This window comes from Camelus bactrianus, chromosome 6 (genome assembly GCF_048773025.1).
Source record: "Camelus bactrianus isolate YW-2024 breed Bactrian camel chromosome 6, ASM4877302v1, whole genome shotgun sequence".
Classification (NCBI taxonomy): domain Eukaryota; kingdom Metazoa; phylum Chordata; class Mammalia; order Artiodactyla; family Camelidae; genus Camelus; species Camelus bactrianus.
The window spans coordinates 27,672,507-27,695,121 of NC_133544.1; the positions used below are offsets into that span (position 1 = coordinate 27,672,507).

Here is a 22,615-nt window from a genome sequence, read left to right on the forward strand (position 1 = left end):
CATGGGTAAGTCCATAAAATGCAAAATTCTGCACAAAAAAAGCCCTTCACAGAGAAATACTTATGTATGATTTTCTTTAGGATATTCTAAGGCAGACAAAATTAAATAATCTATGTTTAGGAATATATACAAAGACTGTATAAAGAAAAGCAAGGAAATCATTACCAAAAAATTCAGTATAATGGTCACTCCTGCAGGAAAAAGAGTAGAATGAAATGGGAAAGGAGTACATGAAGACTTGTATGATAAGTGTATAATGTCCTATTACTTAAGCTGTATGGTGGGCAACTAAGTATTCACTTGATTATTATTCTCTAAACTATACATATAATTGATACACTGTTTGGAAATGTATTTCCCAGTAAAATTTTTTGAAAACTAAAAGAAAAATAGACAAATTCAGTAACAGAAGCAATTAAAAATATATACAATTATCCAGAAATAATAAGAGTTAACAATTACTGAGTGGTTACCATGTATTAGAAATGGTTCTAAAAATTAAAAAAAAACAAGAAAAAACAGAAATGGTTCTAAGTACTTTACATATATGGCCTCATTTATTCTGTCTAGTAATCCTATGACATAGCACTATTATTTGTCTCATTCTTCAGATGAGGAAACCAAGGCATAAAAAGCTTAAGTAACTCCCCCAAGGTCATACTATCAGGAAGTGATTCAAGCCCCTGCAGATTAAGTGCAGAATCTACATTCTGTTTGCCTACCCCCTAAATGAGGGTATGTATTTCCTAACAGAAATAGAATAGATTTTAGAACTGTGAAGAATCCATCAAAAAAAAAAAAAAAATCTGAAATTTTAGATTAAAAGTTAAAGTTTAGTTAAAAGACAAGTGAGTAAGTGGATTTATATACACCATGTCTCTAAGTGACACTTCCTGTTTTAAAGGTTAAGTTCTCTCCAAATGCAATACAATTATCATAAAAATTCTATTGAAATTTTCTGGAGGATGAGCACACAAAGGAACACCTCACAAAAAACTAAATAAGCATATGCATGATAATAATATGGAAAGAAAAACAATGAAGAGGGATTCAGATTGCTCCGTATTAAGCCTATTAAAAGCCATAAAAATAGTATGTTATAAACAAAAAGAGAGGTCAATGGGGCAGAAAACAAAGCCCAGAAATGGACGTAACACAAGTATGCTACGTGAAAAAGCAAGCACTGAAAATTACTGGGGAAAAAATGCATTATTTAGTCAATGTTGTTGGTACTAACAAATCTAAAAAAAATAAATGTATTAGAATGTTTTCAGATTGAATACAATTTAAGAGGAAAAAACAAAATGAAAAAATACCGAAAGAAGATACAGGTGAATATTTACATAATTTGGGAGAAGAAAAATATCTTACAAAACTTGGTATCACAGACAGAATGAACACTTATAGAATAGAATAGATCAGAAAAAAATTGTGGCATATAAATACATAAATTAAATGCCACAAAGTGAGGAAAAGTATTTGACACAAAAGATAGGATTGATATCCTTCATAAATAAGAATCTTTTCCAAATCTATAGCAAAAAACTAACCAACAAGAGAAAAATATACAATTCACAAAATAACAAATATAAATGGAACAACACAAGAAAAATACCTCCATTTCACTGGTAATCCAAAAACTGAAAAATTAAATAATGAGATATGTACCCGTTTATGGAAATACTAAGTACTCAGTGTTACAAAAGTACAAAAAAGAAGCCCTCAAACTGCTCATCACAGTAATTAAAAGGTAAAAATCATCAGAATTTGGCAAAAGATATTCAAAATTTTTTAAATGGGTGTAGCTTTCTAGTAATTCTACTTTTGCTAAATCATGATAAAAAATTTACTCATTTAAAATTTAAACATCACAATGATCTAATATTTAAATTTAAATTGGAAGATAATCAAAATAACTAAAAATTAGATAGCTAAATTATGGTAATATCCACAAAACAGAATACTGTTATCATTAAAAATATTATCACCGAAAAAATGTTTCACTAGTTCAAAATATTTCCTGAGTACCTATCAGTGCAAGACACTGTTTTAGAACCTAGGAATATAATAGTTTGTAAGAAAAACAAGGCCCTGACTTCAAGAAGCTTATAAATGCAAACAAATGATTAAGTAAGATAATTTCAGGTAGTGATTAACGCTATTAACAAAATTACTACAAAGGTAAAAAATCTGATCAATAGACAGGGTAATCATGTTAGGGATGGAGAAAAATGTAATTGAAAAGGGATAAATAAAGCCTTTGAGTCCCTGGAGAATACATAGGAACATTACCTTTCTTAATAGACAAGTGCCTATTTTCAGTGACATTATTTATATCTGGACACCTGAAATATCTCATAGCATTCTTAATGGGAACATGGCACCGTGGTTAAAAGCACAGACTCCAGAGCCTGACTGCCTGGATTATTCGATCTTCTCACCTTACTTTCACACCTGTAAATCAGGGATAATAACAGCATCCATCTCAGAGAAATGCTCTGAGGACTGAATAGGCCAAAGAGAGCTCACACAGTTAACTGTTTAAGAGCTGTTAGTGGTACCTATGATTTCTATAACATCACAACAACCTTTTGAGTATAATATGGTAAATCCCTCTGTCAGAAAGAGAAAGTGGGACAGAACGTGACTGAGAGCAGCAGGGGGAATATTTTAGCTGAGACAGGAAAAGAAAGCCTCCAGGAATGGGGTGTCATCTACAGAGCTGAACCCTAAGAAGTCAGTTATGTTAAGATCCAGGGAAGGAACGGCTAAGTTTCTAAGGTGAGAACATAAAATTGAAAAAAACTGTACAATAGATTAAGTGAAAAACGTAGATTATAAATGTCAAGTAAAATATTACCACAATTTACTTAAGATCTATACATTTTATTTGTATGTATAAATAAAAACTAAATGCTTAGATTTATAAGCCATATTTTACTCTTTCTTTAAGCTGATTTTCATTGGTTTTGGTCTTCAGTGTGAATAACTATTTTGCTATTAAGACAATTACTGTTCTGTCATGTTATTTATTAATAAGGCCAAAGATACTGATTCATCCCCAGTTAGCCAGTTAGCTTTGCTGTGATCTAACGTGACAATCGTACCTGTCACTGTATCAGTAGTGTTAAGACTTACCACTGCCTTAAAACCGCATGAGCAGAACAGGCGTGGCACAATAATCACATCACAGTACACACGCATCACTGTACGTTGTTACACACCCGGTGACGTGGGTTTCCTTACCTGGGGCCATTGCTGTCTTTTCTCCTTGTTGAACAGTTGCCTTGCTCAGCTTTGGCTCGCTGATCTGGGAACTCGTTTGCGTTCCTATCTACAATTTCTCCAGCATCAAGTGCTCTGTGGAGTCGATAGTTGACCATCTTCAGAACAATGAAAACAGCAGCTATCACAGGACAATAAATTGCTACTATAATCATGGAAGAAGGAAGGGCCTTTAAGAGAAAGAAAATAAAGACAGGCATTTTAAAATACTTTATTCAACTAGAGAAACCTGTAACCAAAATGATAAATAAACATTTTCACACAAAGCAACAATTGTATTCCTAGCACCAAGTTGTGAAAGTACAAGACAGCACTACCGCATACAGTAGCCAGCAGCTACGTGTGGCTGTTGAGTGCTTGAAATGTGGTTAGTCGAAATAGAAATGTGCACTAAGAATAAAATAACACTGGATTTTGAAGACTCAGTATGAAAAAAAGAATGCAAAATATCTCAATTTTTATACTGATCACATGTTGAAATATATTTAGATTATACTGGATTAAATAAAATACAGTATTAAATTAATTTCACCTGTTTCTTTTAACTTATTTTTAAGGTGGCTACCAGAAAATTTTAAATTACGTATGTGGCTTGCATTACATTTCCATTGGACAGCACTGGTATAAATAAAGTCCAAGCTTTCAGAAAGCTTATAATACATATAGAAAGTTAAGATATCCCATTACACAATACATAAGTCAGACAGGGTTGTGATGCAAATACATTTAATCCCTGTTTATGCGTTCTCTGTAACCTTTTTGAGAACATAAACATTCTTAATGTTCTAGAAAATCCTAAGTTTAAAAACTGTCATGAGAATAACCTTAGAACTGTGACTCTAAAACCAGATAAGACATGGTAGACATGCAAAATCCAAATATGCTTTATTTTAAAACTTAAATGCTCAATATACTTAAAAACTGTAATCTGCCAAATAAGAGAATACATAATAGAATGAAGCAATAAATAATTAATTAAAATAAGTCAGAAACATCCTGGGCATGGGGACTGCAGACCCATCACACCTGAGGATTCCATAATGTGGACTTAAGTCTGGAGGTGGCAGGCTTGGAGACCACTCCACTTGGAAGGCATGGTCTCAGAGTCTGTGTTAGCAGAGACCACCAGGCTCCATTTATGCCCCTTTTCATGAGAAAAAATCATTTTCGGTATAGATCTAGATCCCACATATTTTCATAAGATTCCACCTCAGTCATCTGAGAACATGGCTCTCAATTTACTTGGAAAGGTATGCTCAAATTGCTTGAGAAGGTAAAGGGAAAATGTTCTGGTGAAACAGACTGGTTTAGAATACAGATATGATAAAAGTTTAAAAAATAAGAAAGTTACTGGGGAAAGAGAGAGTGTGGGTTGGAATTAGGAGGGGGGAAAACGTAAAAGGCCACAGTTTAATACTTTTGGGTTGAGTGTGGGCATAATAGGTAAATGTTTGGTATTTTTAAATACTTAGATTAAAAGCTCTTCATATTAGTGTATCTAAAAAATTAAACTGGTGATTACAATTTAAAATGTCACTGAAAATCAGATTTAGGCTCATAAAATGTATTGAAAATTTTACAAAATCCCTAAGTATCAGGTTTAGAAGAGGTAAGTACTTCAAAAGATCAGTTAGATAATTTAAGCACTTAAAATGAATACAAATTTATGAATGCAATTTAAATTCAAGGGATCTTAAGCTATTTTTAAAAAAACCAAACCTCTTAAAAATGATTGTTAAAATCTGTTCAACTTGTAAAGAGCTGAGTTTAAAATTCTAGGTTAATTTATAGCTTTAATAAATCTAAATTCATTGTAAAAAAAAAAAAAACCCAGTTTCATGAGTAACCTTTTCTGAGCAGAATTTACACAATAAATTTCAAAGTAAACATGCACATAAATACTTATGCATAATTCTGCTTTGAGTATTTACAGAAGTTCTGCATGATACTGATTTCCATATGATGTTCACCTAAGAACTGGAATTCTTGGAAATCATTTAGTTCAACACCCTCATTTCCAGACCTACTAGCTTTGAATGACTCAGCCAAGATCACTCATTTTAACAACACCTTCATGACAAAATTAAGCAAGGCTTTTACACCTGTCACTGCAACTTTTTCACAATATACCACAATACCAAGTCCATTTTCAAATGTAAAGTACCAATGAAAAATAAGTCAGAGTTCCATCATTATTCACAGTAGTCCATATTAAGATTAAAATGACTGGTTATATTAATTAAGTGGATAGAAAGAGAACAACCTCACCACTATTATTCAGAGTGGTTGACAAATTCAATGGAAATGTTAACGGCCCCTTCAAATGGGAAAAGATAAAAGACTAGTTAATACAAAATGGTCTATCATATCTGCCTCTACAAAAAGAGTCAGATTATGAATGCTTAAAACAGGTCTAAATAAACTCTTCCCCTGCTATTACAACTGCTAAGAGTAGCAGATAACTGAGTGCCAAGAAACACACTAAAATGTGCAAGATGTATATAGTAAGTACAGAATTTCTTTTTTTAAGACAATGAACATTGAAAAGACTGAAAACAAAAATTTAACTGACCACTTCAGTGGAAATCAGTGTAAGCCAGATGATTAACCTTACACTGTGCAGTTTCACTGCTTAAACCCTGTCAGCGGTACTTTTTGAGGTTTCCAGGTGACAGTGGACAGCTGTGCTAGAACAGTTTCACTTTCCCCAAGGAGATGAAAGTGCACACACGCTGGGCTGTTGTCTGACTTCCTTTAAGCTTGTTCTTTACTTGATTACTTCACTAGGCTCTCAGCTGAAACCAGCGCAGATCACCATACTAGCATCAAATCATAAATGGATCATAAACCCTCCCTATAACTATGCTTAACTTATATTACAGGAAAAATTTAAATGGTGTCTGCCTTTACATGGTTTCAGTGGTCCCCTAAAATCAAACACCAAAAAACTAGAAACTATTTACATCAACTATTCCTCAGTTTTATGGATAATATTCCAAAAGGGCAACCAAGTAATATTTAGTATTCATTTATATATTTTATTAAATTAGATATATCAATACTGTGTTTTCAAAGAAAGATCTTCAAAGACACTGAGAATTTGATTTATCAGCAAGCAGTACCTCATGGGAAAGCTGGTCCTTTTTCTGAAGAAAAAACCTTGAGTAAGAAAAAATTGCTTATGTTTCTGTTAAAAATACAACTGTTGCTTGCTTAGCATGCAGAAGGTGCTGGGTTCAATTCCCAGTACCTTCTTTAAAAATAAACAAACAAACAAAACCCAATTCTAAAGTAAGTATCTATTTTGAAAATTTTTCGCACATACTTATTGACTTAAGGTTAACTATGTTCCGTAACAAACAATACCTTGAAAAGTACTAGTATTTCCAAAAGGACACGTTTCATCTTCTTAGGTTAATAGTATTTTATTGTAGTTGTCATCTTTACATTAGTGATGATGCAACCAAAACATTAACTGCCCTCTGATTTAAATAAAAGCCCATCTATGTTACCTTCATGTAAAAGTCTATGGCTACAAATTGCTCATGTAGAAAGGCTAGTTCTACTTTTTTCCTAGGATACCACAGTGGGCAGTGGAGAGTGAAGCTGGTGTAGCAGGTGGTGTAATACGGATGGACAAACAAGATCGTTATTAAATAACTAAAAAGGTCATAGCACCGCAAGCTCAAGATAAAGGCCTGCAGTGCCTTCTTATGCACCTTAAACATCTATACATCTTAAACATCTAATGTATCAAAAGGTTATAACATTAAAACAGACAATCTGGGTGTTTTCCAATTCTATTATGCTACAATTAACTTCATGATTTTTGAGATTTGCTTATTATGTAGTTACACTCAGGTATTCAAACCAGTTCAGTCAAATCAGTGGTCTATGCTTAAAACTTAACAGAATTGACAGATATCACCCACAACTGAGGCCAAGGCTGTGAAAAAAAAGTTTAACAAACCTCTTAAGATAGCCATCATTAATGCAAGACACTCCTATGCTTGTCTTTTTTCTCCCAACTATTGCAACTACTTTATTATTTCGGGCTTTGTTTACTAAACTCCTGGTATCAGAGGTTTAATGGGCATTCAAGCAAACACGTGAACTGTATATTTTAAGTAAAGATTGATCATATTTTAATTTCTTAAACTGACAGATGAATTAAAGATTTTAATGTAAAGAACATAACTTTAAAACTTTTAGAAGAAATATCAAAGAATATCTTTATAACCTCAAGATATGGAAGATTTCTTAACCATCATTCTCAAAATATACACTATAATAGGACTGACAAATTACAATTCAGAACTTCTGTTTAAAAACAGAAAGCCCAGAAACAAACACACATTTACAAGCCAATTAATCTTCGACAAAGGAGGCAAGAATATACAATGGAGAAAAAGACAGTCTCTTTAGCAAGTGGTGCTGTGAAAGCTGGACAGCCTCATGTATAGCAATGGAGTTAGAACACTGCCTCACACCACATATAAAAATAAACTCAAAATGGTTAAAGACCAAAGGTCAAAATATGAGATATGACACCATAAGACTCCTAGAAGAGAATGCAGGCAAGCATTCTCTGATATAAATTGTAGCAATGCTTTCTTAGGTTGTCTCCCAAGGCAAAAGAAATAAAAGCAAAAATAAACAAATAGGACCTAACCAAACTTAAATGCCTTTGCACAGCAAAAGAAACCATCAACAAAACAAAAAGAAAACCTACAAAATGGGAGAAAATATTTGCAAATGATGCAACTGGCAAGGGACTAATTTCCAATACATATAAACAGCTCATACAGCTCAGTATCAAAAAAACAAACAACTAAACAGACATCTGTCCAAAGAAGACATACAGATGGCCAATAGGTACATGAAAAGATGCTCAATATTACTAATTATTAGAGAAATGTAAATCAAAACCACAGTGAGGTATCACCTCACACCAATCAGAATGGCCATCATCAAAAAATCTACAAACAATAAATGCTGGAGAGAATGTGGAGAAAGGGGAACCTTCCTACACTGTTGATGGGAATGTAAACTGATGAAACCACTGTGGAAAACAATATGGAAATTCCTAAAAAAAAAAACAAAAACTAACTAAAACAGAGTTACCATATGATCAAGCAATCCCACTTCTGGACATTTATCTGGAAAAAATGAAAATTCTACTTCAAAAAGTTACATGTACACCAATGTTCATAGCAGCACTATTTATAATAGCTAAAAGACCTGGAAGCAACCTACGTGTCCATCAACAGATGACTGGATAAAGATGTGGGGTGTACACACACACACACACACACACACACACACACACACACACACACACACACACACACACAGGAATACTACTCAGCCATAAAAAATGAAATACTGTCCTTTATAGCAACATGGATGACCTCAGAGAACATCAACTAAGAGAAGGAAGTCAGTCAAACGTTATATGATATCACTTATATGTGAAATCTAAAAAAAAATATAAATGAATATTATCTACAACACAGAAACAGACTCACTAACACAGAAAAGAAACACAGTTACCAAAAGGGAAGGGCTAGGGGTAGGGTAAAATCAGAGGAGTACAGGACTTACAGATACACACTACTATATATTAAATAGATTAGCAACAATGATTTACTCTGTAACACAGAGAACAATATTCAGTATTTTGTAATAAACTACAATGGAAAATAATCTGAAAAATATATACATGTAACTGAACCACTCTGCTGTATACCTGAAACTAACACAATGTTGTAAATCAAGTATACCTAAATTTTTAAAAAGAGAACACCTATTTATTGAGAGAAACTATAAACTGAGTGAAAAGACAAGCCACAGACTAGAAAATTAATTAAAACATGTATCACTGTATATATGTATGTGTATGTATATAATACACATATTATATAAAGAATGCCTCCAAAATCAATAAAAAAAGGGCAAACAAACCAATGAAAATAAAGGACTACTAGATAGACCTTACATATAAAAAGAAGTATGAATAGCCAATAAAAATAACGTATGAAAACATGTTCAGCTTCATCAGTAATGAGCAAAGTGCAATTTAAAACCTCAACAAGCTATTACTTAACATCCATCTTAAGGGACGAAAATTAAGAAATCACACAAAATTAAGTACAGAGAATCAGAATTCTTATAAACTGCTACTAGAAATTGATAGATACATCGCCCAAAATCCAGCAACTTTTCTCATATGCATAAAATTGAGAGAAACTCTTGCACTTGAAGCACAAGATTTTTACCAAAAAATAGGGAGAAAATTCAATTGAAAATCCACAGGAAAGTGGTAAACTGCAGACTAGTTACCAATGGAATGTAACAATGAAAACTACAGCTACATGCACAACATGAACTGCACAAATACAGTATGTATTATACTCCAAGTGTAAACTCACGCTTTACTGTATTTTGATTTTTTGTAATAAGCATGTATTTCTTTCACAATTAGAAAAAAGAGCTAAAATTTTAATAGTGATAAAAATTTTCATATTAGAAAAAGCATATTAGCTTTCATCTTTTACAAAGACTAGACCTATATTCTTCACAATAATGGAATACTTATCAGTAGGTCAAGTTCCACAACAAAGCATTTCTCACCCTAATCCTTATTTGTAAGTTTTTTTTTTAATCTTAACTCTCAATTATATATCCCTGGGAATGAGAGGAAGTGTTAATGTCTGTCAGAGAGCTCTAGATATTCAGATCAAATATAGACTGACTGTAGTAAGCCTCCTTACTGAGAATGTGTTAGATACTTTTAATAAGATCATCCCTCTTAAAAGCTGGATGGATAGAAATGCAAATGAAAAGTAGAGTGAAATATCACCACACACCATTACAATGGCTACCATCAATTAAAACAAAAGGGAAAAACCAGAAAACAACAAGTGTTGACAAGCGTGTGAAGAAACGAAACTTTGTACGCTGCTGGTGGGACTGTAAAACGGTACAGCCTCTATGAAAACAGTATGGCAGTTCCTCAAAACAATTAAAACTAGAATTGCAATATGACTAGAAATCCCGCTTCTGGATATTTGTCCAAAAGAATTAGAAGCAGGCACCTGAGGAGACATTTGCACACTCACATATAAAGCAGCATTATACCCAATAGCCAAGACGTAGAAGCACAGCAAACGTCAAAGAATGGATGACTAGATAAACAAGATGTGGTCTACGTGTATAATGGATTATTCAGCGTGAGAAAGGAAGAAAGTCCTGTCACATGCTACAACTAGATGAACCTTGAGGACACTGTGCTAAGTGAAGTAAGCCAGTCACAAAAAAGACAAAATACTGGATGATTCCACTTTTATGAGCTATCTAAAACAGTCAAATTCATAGAAATAGAAAGCTGTTAAGAAAAAACTGAGTAAGAGTTTTGTTTCCAAGGTCAAAACACTAAATACATTCAGATTATTCTTTTTAAGTCCATGCTTCTCTCCTTTTGTGGTTTGGGATCTTTGAATGCTGCCAACTACTAAGGTACTTCTACTGAGCTACAACATAAATAATTACTGACATATTTAGAGAAAAAATTAAACGTAAATCTTCCTTAGCTTTAAAGTTCTATCTGCTTTGTCAATCTGTAGCAGAAAAGGGAGTAAAAACGAAATGGTAGCAAAAAAGGTCTGTCTGACAAATGAAAGCAAAAATTAGCATAACTGGAAAGCAGTATGCCTTATGCCCTAGGGATGACATGGGGAACCACAGATACTAATCCTGTCATAAATTACAAATTCTATCCATAAATATTTGGACTAGCTTTTCTTAACAGTTTTTCAGGAAAAGAAAAACTAAAGTGGTAACAGTAAGGGTGCTGCCTTCCTTCCAGAGTCTACCCCTAAATCCGTCAGTCCTATGGCTATATCTCTGGGTACAAATAGCCAATCAGGCCAAGAATTAAGACCTATTTTATGTAAAATATGCTGAGATAGACAGCTGGCCTGGGGTTCTAACTCTTCTACTGGGGTTCTAGCTTTTCTAGCTCTTCTAACCTGAAGGTGGGGGAACACTTACACTTACTCATTGTCAAGGGAAATCCCTTTTGACTTATTCACAAAAAAAGATAAAAGGATAAGCTAATTCCTACAAAGTGCAGAATTCAGTTCCCTATCTGCATCACTTTTCATTTTGGCAGAGAACGTCGGGGGGAAAGTGAGGGAGGTCTTAGTAACCAAATATTGCCCATAAATTGTAGAAAATGACTGTTAATTAGGGGTATGGGAAGAGGTGAGATCAAAAAGAAAATGGATGTTTTTAAGTCTTACAGTTTTCATACACAGGCTGCCCCCAGAGGACTTAGAAAAGGCCCTCACATCACAAGCAGGGCTCTAGGGATTCAGCCCTCTTGCCACAGTTTCCTTCCGGGGCTGAGTTAAGCATTCCAGGTAGATACTTCCTTTCAGAGGATGCGGCCGCAGAGGAAAAGGGAGAAACTGCTCCAATGTCAAGATTCAGGAATAATTTCCCATAGAAAAAAACCAAAAAAATAAAATTTTCTGTAATTCCAACTACACAATGAGTCAAACTGATTTCAGCGAGCCATCTGGGAACCTCTAACAGACTCAGAATACACTTTCCCCAAAGGCACTGGTTTACAAGTGAACTATTAGAACTTGAGCCTACCCATATTTCTACAGATGTTTCATCTACATAATAAATATATTAATATGAATAGAATAACTTAAAATACTAGATACTATCTTTTTCTGTATACATATCCATTTTATATTTATGTCATTCTAAAACACATTTGTATTTACATTTTTACCTACAGAAGAATGTTCTTCTTAGGAAAGCAACATTTAAAAATATACATTAACAAGCTGAAAAGGGACCAAAAATAATATTGTACATACAACTCATCATGAATATCTGTTTATTGGGGGCTAAAGATGGGCAGCTTAAAACATATATGAGAAAACAGGGCACAAATGTGAAAAATAAGGGATGAAAAAAAACCCCTAAGAAATAAAAGGATGCATACTGATGAACTAAAATAATTTTACATACTTTATAGGATTTTCCTTATTTCCCAGCAAGGAAAGAAAAAGCTTTTAGACAATTTGAACTTATAAATTTTGGTGAAAGTTAATGCCTTTACAGTTAAAATTTTATATAAAAAGTATTTAGATATACTGTATTCCACCCTACTTTTTCATAGAACATTTCTGTTCAATTCACTCATACTATCTTTAGCAACAGAGCTTTCTTCTTCACAAAAACCATCACAAGCTCCCTAATAGAGACTTACACAGCACATCGTCATCATCTTGGTATATACTGTTGAAGTTATAACACTTTTTGAATGTACATGATGCTGTTACTGGAAATCTTGTTTACATAAATACTTATTTGCATTTCATTAGGGTAATGAGGTAATTCATCTCACAAATGGATATTCCTATCTCTGTATGTATCACAACATTCAATACTTGCAAATTATTGTTATAACCCTAGTAACAGTTACTATAACTAGTTAAATTTTTTAGAATTAAAAAAAAAAAAACAAGCTGTGTTGCTGAAAACACAAAAAAGCAATTGGGGGAAAAAGTAACTGAGCAAGCAGCAGGTAATATAAGAGACTTTGTGATGAATCAGGTAACATGGTAATTCTTTCTTTGCTAAGAGATAGTTGTGGGAGGACAGGGAGGAATCTAGCCTTATCCAGGCATACCTCTGAGATACTGTGGGTTCAGATCCGGACCACTGCAATAAAGCAAGTCACATGACTTTTTTGGTTTCCTAGTGCATATAAAAGATGTATTTACACTACAGTCCATTAAGTGTGCAAGCATTATGTCTAAAAAATGTATACACCTTAATTAAAAAACACTTTACTGCTAAAAAATGTTAACCATCATCTGAACCTTCAGCAAGTCATATTCTTTTTGCAGGTGGAGGGTCTTTGCCTCAACGTTGATGCCTGCTGACAGATCAGGGCAGGAGTTCTGAAAGCTGGGGTGGCTGTGGTCATTTCTTAAAATAAGACAAGTTTGCATTGATCAACTTCCTTTCACAAACAATTTCTCTGTAGCATGTAATGCAGTTTGACAGCATTTCACCAATAGACCTTTCAATATTGGAGTCAGTCCTCTCAAACCCCGCCCTTGTTTTATCAGCTAAGTTTCTGTAATACTCTAAATCCTTTGTCATTTCAACAGTCTTCACCAGTAGATTCCATCTCAACAAACTACCTTCTTTATCCATTAAGAGGTAACTCCTCATCCATACAAGTTTTATTATAAGTACAGCAATTCAGTCCCATCTTCAGGCTCCATGTCTAGTTCTCTTGCTATTTCCACCACATCTGTAGTTACTTCCTCCACTGAAGTCCTGAACCCCTAAAGCCATCCATGAGGTTGAAATCAACTTCTTCCAAACTCCAGTTAATGCTAATATCTTGACCTTTCCCCATGAATCACATGTTCTTAATGGCATCTAGAATGAATACTTTCCAGAAGGTTTTCAATTAACTTTGCCAAGATCACTACCTATGGCAGCTATAGCCTTAAGAAATGTATTCCCTAAACAGTAAGAGTTGAAAGTTGAAATTACTTCTTGATCCATGGGCTGCAGAATGGATGTTGTGTTACAAACGTGAAAATCACATGAATCTCATTGCACATCTCCATCAGAGCTCTTGGAGGGGGTCAGGTACATTGTCAATGAGCAGTAATATTTTGAAAGGAATCTTTTTTTCTGAGCAGGAGGTCTCAACAGTGAGCTTAAAATATTCAGCAAACCATGTTGTAAACAGATGTGCTGTCATCTAGGCTTTGTTCCATTTATAGAGCACAGGCAGAGTGGCTTTAACATAATTCTTAAGGGCCCTAGGATTTCTGGAATAGTAAATGAGCGCTGGCTTCTACTTAAAGTCACCAACTGCATTATCCCCTAAAGAGAGAATCAGCCTGTCCTTTGAAGCTTTGAAGTCAGGCAGTGACTTCTCTCTAGCTACTGAAAGTCCCAGGTGGCATCTTCTTCTAATAGAAGGCTGTTTTATCAACACTGAAAATCTGATTAGTGCAGCCACCTTCATGACTTATCTTAGCCAGATCTTCTAGATAACTTGCAACACCTTCTGTATCAGCACTTGCTAGTTCACCTGGCACTTTTACGTTATAGAGACGGTTTCTTGCATTAAACCTCATGAAACAACCTCTGCTAGCTTCAAATTTTTCTTTTCTTTTTTTCTTAAAGTGAAAGTTTATTTGGAGAGATACACATTCCATACACAGAATGTGGTCCATCTCAGCAGGAAGAGGGGCCCAAACTTTTCTTCTGCAGCCCCTTACCTCTCTGAGCCTACAGAATTGAAGAGTTGGGGCCTTGCTCTGGATCAGCCTTTGGTTTAAGCGCATGTTATAGCTGGTTTGATCTTCTATCCAGATCACTGAAACTTTCCTGCATATCAGCAATAATGTTGTTTCACTTTCTTATTATTCGTGTGTTCACTGAAGTAGCACTTTTCATTTTCTTCAAGAACTTTTCCTTTACATTCACAACTTGACTCTGGCAGAAGAGGCCTAGCCTGTCTCAGCTTTTGACATGCCTTTCTCACTAAGCTTAATCATTTATAGCTTTTGATTTAAAGTGAGACATTTAAAGTGAGAGAGTTTCAGTTGAACACTTACAGCCCATTGGAGGGTTATTAATTGGCCTAATTTCAATACTGCTGTGTCTCAGTGAATAAGGAGGCCTGCAGCGAGAGAGATGGGGGAATGGCTGGTCGATGGAGCAGTCAGACATACATATTTATCGATTAAGTCTGCTTTTATAAAGACATGGTACGTGGTGCCCAAAACAATTACAACAGTAACATCAAGGATCAATGATCACAGATCACCATAACAAATAATGAAAAAATTTTAAACATTGCGAGAATCACCAAAATGGGACACAGAGACACAAGCTGAGCAAATGCTGTTGGAAAGACGGTGTCATTATTCTTGCTTGATACCAGGCTGCCACCAACCTCAATTTGTTTAAAAAAAAAAAAAAAAAAGCAGTATCTGTGAAGTGTAATAAAGCGAAGTGAAGTTCAATAAAACGAGGTTTGCCTGTATTAAAATATATATAATAATATGACAGACTAGATATGGAACACTGCAAAACAAGAACAAGATGGTAAACGGAAAAAAAAAAATAGCGTGTATTTTAACAGCAGAGCTTTCCCTCAATTTCCATAATCATCTTTAGATTACCATTCAGAACAAAAGGAAAGTGAAAAACAACAGTCAAGTAATTCCAAAAGGGTCTCCAAACAATTCCTGTCTAGAATTTCTCTATGAAGATAGTACACTGAAGTTCAGGAAATTTTCAAAAATGAAGAAAGAGGTAGGCCCTCAAATATCAAGATCCAACAATCCAAACTACATAGGTGGAATTAGTAATTGATAAAAATCCTTTCTAAAGCTAATCCACCTTTCCCTACGTGTTGAAATGGTTTTCTGATGAGATTAAGGTACCTATTCTCAAGCCATTAAGCAGCAGCCAACCTAAAGTATAATTAAAAAAACCTGATACATCTGGAAATTGTAACTGGTTATTATGTCAGGACAGCAAATAAAAACAGAAAGGTTGAGATATTTATGCATCTAAATTGAAGAGGCCAGTACAGATTTATCTTTCAATATTATCCAGATGGCATTACCTAGAGACTGATTCTGTTCCTTACCCAAAAATTACCCAAATGAAATTATACAAACATAAACGGAGAGGCACAAATGTTTTGGTTTATATACGTTTTTCTGAGCAAACCTAACCAACCAGGAAGGAGAGTAGGGTATCCTATACTAAGAACTATCTTCATATCTCTTTTTGTAACTTAGTAACTTGACATTTTGGTATATGAATCACTCTTTCATTAGTTCAATCAGTCAAAGTAAATCCCTGAATAAACTGATAAAAAAAAAATTCATCTAAATGGTAAATATGAGGAACAGAAGCTGTCTCACAAAGTTCACCTTAAATTGCTTGAATTATTTCTTTATTCTATTTGTTTCTAATACATTCTATTGAAACAATTTTTCAGGATTTATAGTAAGTGAAAATAAGAAATCTGTCAGCATGACTTTGCAATTCAGAAGAATAGAAGCTAGGTTATTATCTTTGTACTATACCTCACAAAACAATAGTTCAGGATATATTCAGTGATACTATCTCATAGGCAAAAACACATAAAATAATGGGATTCTTCCTACACTTACTAGCTGTACTCCTATAAACCATAATGTACTGTACAAGCACAAAATGAGTAACAGTAACTCAAATTTAAAGCTTAAAAATCACAATAATTCAATAACAAAAGTGTTAAGCCAAAGTAAAACTACAAGGATCAAGTAAAAATAAATATTTTAAAATAAAATATGACTACATACAAAAAATTAGGTTATGAAATATTATTTGATTATATTATGTTTCAAAAATTCAGGGGGATAAACTACAAGCTGAAACCCTAAAACAAAAATGTAAGTCAGAAAGATTCATAAATTAAAAAAAAGTATACTAGCTCTTTTAAGAGTATTAACAGAACCCATATGTCATTTTTGCCCTGAGCTCACTCAATTGGCTTGAACCAGAATGATGGCACTGCCTGCTATATAGTCCACTTCTACCTTTAAAAGTAAATGCTAAAATTAGGCAATGTACAACACAGTGAACTTAAGTATAAAAGTTTCCTAACAGAAAAAAAGAATAAAGGAGAGTATAACTTACCTTACTACCATCCATTTCCTCAGCTTCCATAAAGGCAACTCTGACACAATGAGTAAGTTTTATTTATTCATTCAGAATTTTACTGATGGGAGAAGGGTTTATAGTTTAGTGGTAGAGCGCCTGCTTAGCATGAGTGAGGTCCTGGGTTCAATCTCCAGTCCTTCCATTAAAAATAAATAAATAAACCTAAAGTTAAACCTAATTACCTCCCCCCCTAAAAAAAATAAAAATAAAAACTAAAAATATATATATTTACTGAACACCTATTAAGCCCCAGATTAGGAATGGAAACACTGTTAATAAATAGGATCCTTTCTCTCCTTGAGCATCTTAGAAGAATGACCAATGTTTTACCAAGTGCCAGGTGCTTTAAATGGATTATCTCATAATAATCCTTTGAAGAAAGTACTATTATAATCTCCATCTTACAGGTAAGAAAACTTAGGCTATGAAGTCACTGCTTGCAGCTGGTAAGTGGCAGCAAAGATTTATACCCAGTCTGACTCCAGTGGTTAAGAACCTGAGTTTTTAACCAGTAGACAGTCTCCCTCCAAGGCAGTATTTCTCAACTTTTTTTCATTATCACCCGTCTAAGGAGTCTTTTTAGACATTTTTTTCCCATAATCACTCCCTGCGAAATAACAGAAAATACATATATTGTTTTCTACCCCTGGTTCCTGGCACAGAGCTCCTAAAACCCTGGGGATTTCCTAAGTGATAAGAGAACAAAGAGCATCTTTTGTTCTAATATTTGGCCTTTGACCCTGGTCCCTAACACCTAAATCCCTCAGAATTTCCTGGGTGACAGGAATGCCTTTTGTTCTAATGAGGTGACTCCTGGTAGGCTCCTGGGTGGGGGCTGCTCACCAGAAAGACCAAGCCATGATGAGAAACGGGATTTTCAGCCTCATCCCTCAATCTCCAGAGAGGGGAGAGGAGCTGGAAATGGAGTTAATAATTAACCACGTGATATAACCTCCATAAAATCCCACTAGTATGAGGTTCAGAGAGCTACCACGTTGGTCAACACTGGGTGGAGCTGAAGGCTGGCACAGCCAGGGGAGAGGGCATGGACGCTCTGTGCTCTTTCCCACACACCCTGCCCTGTGCAGCGCCTCCAGATGGATGTTCACCTGTGTCCTTTACCATGGTCTTTTATAATAAACTGGTAAACAGTAAGTAAACTGTTTTCCTGAGTTCTGTGAGCCACTCTAGCACATCAATCAAACCTCAGGATGGGGTCACGGAAACCTCTGACCTACAGTCAGTCAGAAACACAAGTAACAACCTGGACTTTCAATTGTGGAGAGGGGGAGCAGTCTTGAGGGACTGAGACCTTAACCTGTGGGATTTGATGCTATCTCCGGGTAGACAGTATCTGAATTGGATTAAACTGTAAGACACCCAGCTGGTATCTCAATGAATTGCTGTGTGGGAAAACCCTCACACATCTAGTGTCAGAAGTGCTGTGAGTGTGGTAGTGCGAGGGTAAAGGAGAAACACACAGAAGTGTGGGCTTTCTAAACACTGCCCCTTATGAAATTTTACCACCACAGATACGCTGTATATCTATATATACTGTATGTATATCTATATTTTGTACCTAAAAAGATTTTATCACCACCCCACCCTCAACCAAGGACTAATTTTAGCCCCCTTGAGGATAACAACACACTCACTGAAAATTAAGGCTATAGAGCAGTTTCTCAGCCTCAGTACTGCTGACATTTTGGGCCAGGTAACCCTATGTTGTTGGGGGCTGACCTAGGTAATATAGGATGTTTAGCACAATCCTTGGTCTCTACCCACTAGAAACCAACAGGACCTCTGTGCCAAAGTTAGGTTAAAATTTTCTGTAAAGTTTCCAAACCTTGAAACAATTGCTTCTCTCGCTGCTATTTACATATTCATAAGGACTACTGCTCTAGATTTTGTTCATAAAAAGCTGGAATGGACAGGATACAAGCAGACTGCAAAAGCTGCATCTCTGTGGCTGGAGTGAAGGAGCACATGTAATAGCAGCAGCAATGGCATGAAAAGTAGTATTTTATATAAACACAGCAGGGAAAGAGGCCCACATAACACCAGTAAATAAAAGGATATTAAATTTTAATAGAATCCATTTAGAATACAGGCATACCTTGGAGATACTGCAGGTTTGGCTCTAGACCACTGCAATAAAGTGAACATCACAATAAAGCAAGTCACATGTATTTTTTGGTTTACCAGTGCCTATATGTGTGTGTGTATGTGTATATATATTTATATATATATGTATTTATACCATGCTGTAGTCTATTAAGTGTGCAGTAGTAGCATTAGGTCTAAAAACTGTACGTACCTTAACTTAAAAATACTTTATTGCTAAAAAATGCTAACCATCACCTAAGCCTTCAGCAAGTTGTAATCTTGAAATAGTATACTCAAAGATCACTGATACTATAACAAATTTAATAGTGAAAAATTTGAAATATTGTGAGAATTACCAATATGTGACAAACGAAGCACAGTAAAATGAGGTGTGCCTGTGCATGCTACAGAGTAAGGCTTTTAACCACTCCCTCCAAAACGATGAGACAAATTATCTCACCTCAACTACACGTGAGAACTATTAACTAAATCCCTGGGAGATTTACAATGGGCTTCCACTGTATTCACACAATATGCCAGTCAAGAAGGGGAGCCAGGATTATAGATATAATTAGATGGTGACTGCAAGGGCAGCTCTCAGAGTTCTAGATTCAGAATACATACTGAAAAAGCCAGGGGACACTTAGTTCAGCCCAATCGATCATAAGTAGGCTTTCAGGAACAGATTAATCAGAAATGCATCTTGCGAGACTGCGGAGGAGGGTGGTGAAGAGTGACTGTGATGCCGGTCCCGAGGTCAAAGGGAGGAAATGGCAGAGGCGGTCTGCATAAACCTGAACCAGTGACTTAAGTCCTAGGAGCCTCTGTTTCCTCATCTGTAAAACAGGGTTAATAACGGTATCTTCATTTTACAGGGCTATGGTGAGGATCAAGTGAGAAAACTCAAAAGAAGATGGTACATGGGCACATAATAGCACAGTAACTATTTGATGTTATTAATAATGTTTACGCAATGTACTGATAAAACTAAGGTAAGCGAACAAAAAGACCTGTGAGTAGAAATGGTTCATAGAAACCAAAGATGAGCTATAAAAAAGATGAGGTCGTTAAGACTTGTGAGACTTCAGAATACATGGAGGTAAATATTAGTCTGATAGTGAATAGCCAGAAGTCACTGGAAAATGAAGAACCACTTCTGTAACACAATGAAGAAAAAAGAATCTTTATTTCAAACAAAAAATTGGTATGATAAATACCAGAATTCCCATTAAAGTAGGGAACAAGGCAGGGCTGTCCGTATTTTCAGCATTATTTAATACAGATATGTGAAGTACAATGCAAAGCATTATACAAGAGAAAAAAGTATAAATACTGAAAGAAGTTAAAATTGTTATTTACAAATAAACTGTGTATCTGAAAGTCCTTTTGAAATAAACAGAAAAATTATTAGAAAGAATAACCTAATTCCATAAAGTGTCTGGTTGCAAAATTAATAAATTGAAATCAATAGTTTTAGATGGCATCCTGGAACAGAAAAAGGACATTAGGTAAAAACTAAAGCAATCTGCACAAAGTACAGACTATAAGTTAATAATGATGTATTAATATTGGCTCACTGGCTGTGACAGATGTGCCACAGTAATCTAAGATGTTAACAATAGGAGAAACTGGGTGCATGGTATAGGGGAACTCTCTGTACTATCTCTGCAAATTTTCTATCAATCTAGAACTGTTCTAAAATAAGGGTTTTGTTTTTAAAATAAAAGAATAATGATTTTTCTCACATAGAGCAATAATCAGTTAGAAACACAGTGAAAGAAATGGCTCCATTTACACTAGTGTTAGAAAGTAAAATCTAAAAATAATAATCCTAAGGGAAAATGTGCAAGGTTAACATAAAGGAAACTTAAAAAAAAAAATCTACTGAGGGATATGAAAGTGAAGAGATCACCTCAACTCAATATTATAAAGATGTCAAACTTTTCTCCCTAAAATAATCCAAAGTTCAATGTTTTTCAGTAAAAATACAACAATATCCCTGAGAAACTTAACAAAATGGAGGAATAAACATGCAAGGATAGCCAAGAAAATAACAAGAAGAAATAACAAAGTTAAGACTACTACTAAGAAAGAAAAATGTATAAAACTAAGATTACTGAAAAATATGGTAGTCATGCAAGAACAGACATATTATAAAATATGCAAATACCTCAGTGGAAACTCAGATTATGAAAAAGTTGGCATAAAAACTACTGAGAAAATGGGATTGTTTAACAAATTAAGTTGACGGGAACAACTGCCTATTAAAAAATTGTTTTTAAACTAGGCATTCATGCATTGCTTACAGCAAAGTAAATTCCAAATGGGCTGAACTATAAAAATATCAGATGTTTTCAATTAGATTACAAAGGACTAACTTCCCCAATATATAAAAACTCTAAGATATCAATAAGCGACCTAATAGAAAATGGATAAAGCACATGAACTATTCATGTAAAAATAGAAGAAAAGAAAGTGATCCTAAAACTGATGAAAAGCTATTCAATCCTACTCAAAGTAGGAGAAATGCCAATTAAAACCACCCTAGGCGGGGAGGGGATAGCTCAGTGGTACAGCGTATGCTCAGCATGCATGAGGTCCTGGGTTCAACCCCCAGTACCTCTATTAAAATAACAAACAAACAAAAATAATTACCTCTCCCCAGTTTAAAAAAAAAAAAAAAAGAAAAGAAAGCCACTCTAAGATACTATTTCTTACCTATGACAATAGCAAAACTGCGTGAGATTGCAGCACACAGGGGCACAAACAGGTACTCTAATACACTGCTTGCAGGCATGTGTGATTAGAACCTCTCTAGAGGGCAATTTGGCAGTCTTTCTAAAGGACAAAAGCATTTACAATTCCTTTGACCAAGCAATCTCATTTTTAGGAATTTATCTTAATACTACACCAAGACACATGGGAGATGATATGTGTACAAATTATTTACTGCAGCAAAGTTTTTGTTAGAAAAAGGCTGCAAACAAATTAAATATCTATCAGCATAGAACACGATAAACATCCACACAATGGAACACTATGCAACTGTTAAAAAACTGAACCCAACAAAAGTCCAGGACCAGACAGCTTCACTGGTAAATTCTAACAAATATTCAAAAAATTAAAACCAATCCTTCTCAAACTCTTCCAAAACACACGAGAGGACGGAACACTTCCAAACTCACTTTACAAGGCCAGCATTACACTGCTCCAAAACCGACAAGGACACCACCAGTAAATTATAGGCCTATAACCCTGATGAACACAGTTGAAAAATCAACAAAATATTAGCAAACCAAACTCAGTACGACATTAAAAGGATCACACACCATGATCAAGAGGGATTTATTCCAGGGATGCAGGGATGGCTCAACATCTGCAAAGACTTGTAAGTAAGACCTGAAACTATAAAATTCCTAGGAAAAAACAGAGGTAAGCTCCTTGA

General features: G+C 34.8%; 1 protein-coding gene across 9 annotated transcripts in view; it reads right to left on the reverse strand.

The window, feature by feature from the left end:
- PCNX1 (pecanex 1) overlaps positions 1–22,615 on the reverse strand; it is a 174,621-nt gene that overhangs the window by 138,194 nt on the left and 13,812 nt on the right. For 8 of the 9 annotated variants that reach the window (XM_045522176.2, XM_074365308.1, XM_074365307.1 and 5 more), the window contains exon 2: positions 3,247–3,455. In XM_045522176.2, the coding sequence (XP_045378132.2) occupies positions 3,247–3,455 (209 nt within the window). Of the gene's footprint in view, positions 1–3,246; positions 3,456–22,615 lie in introns of those variants that run through there. The other variant, XM_074365309.1, reaches the window with a different exon arrangement.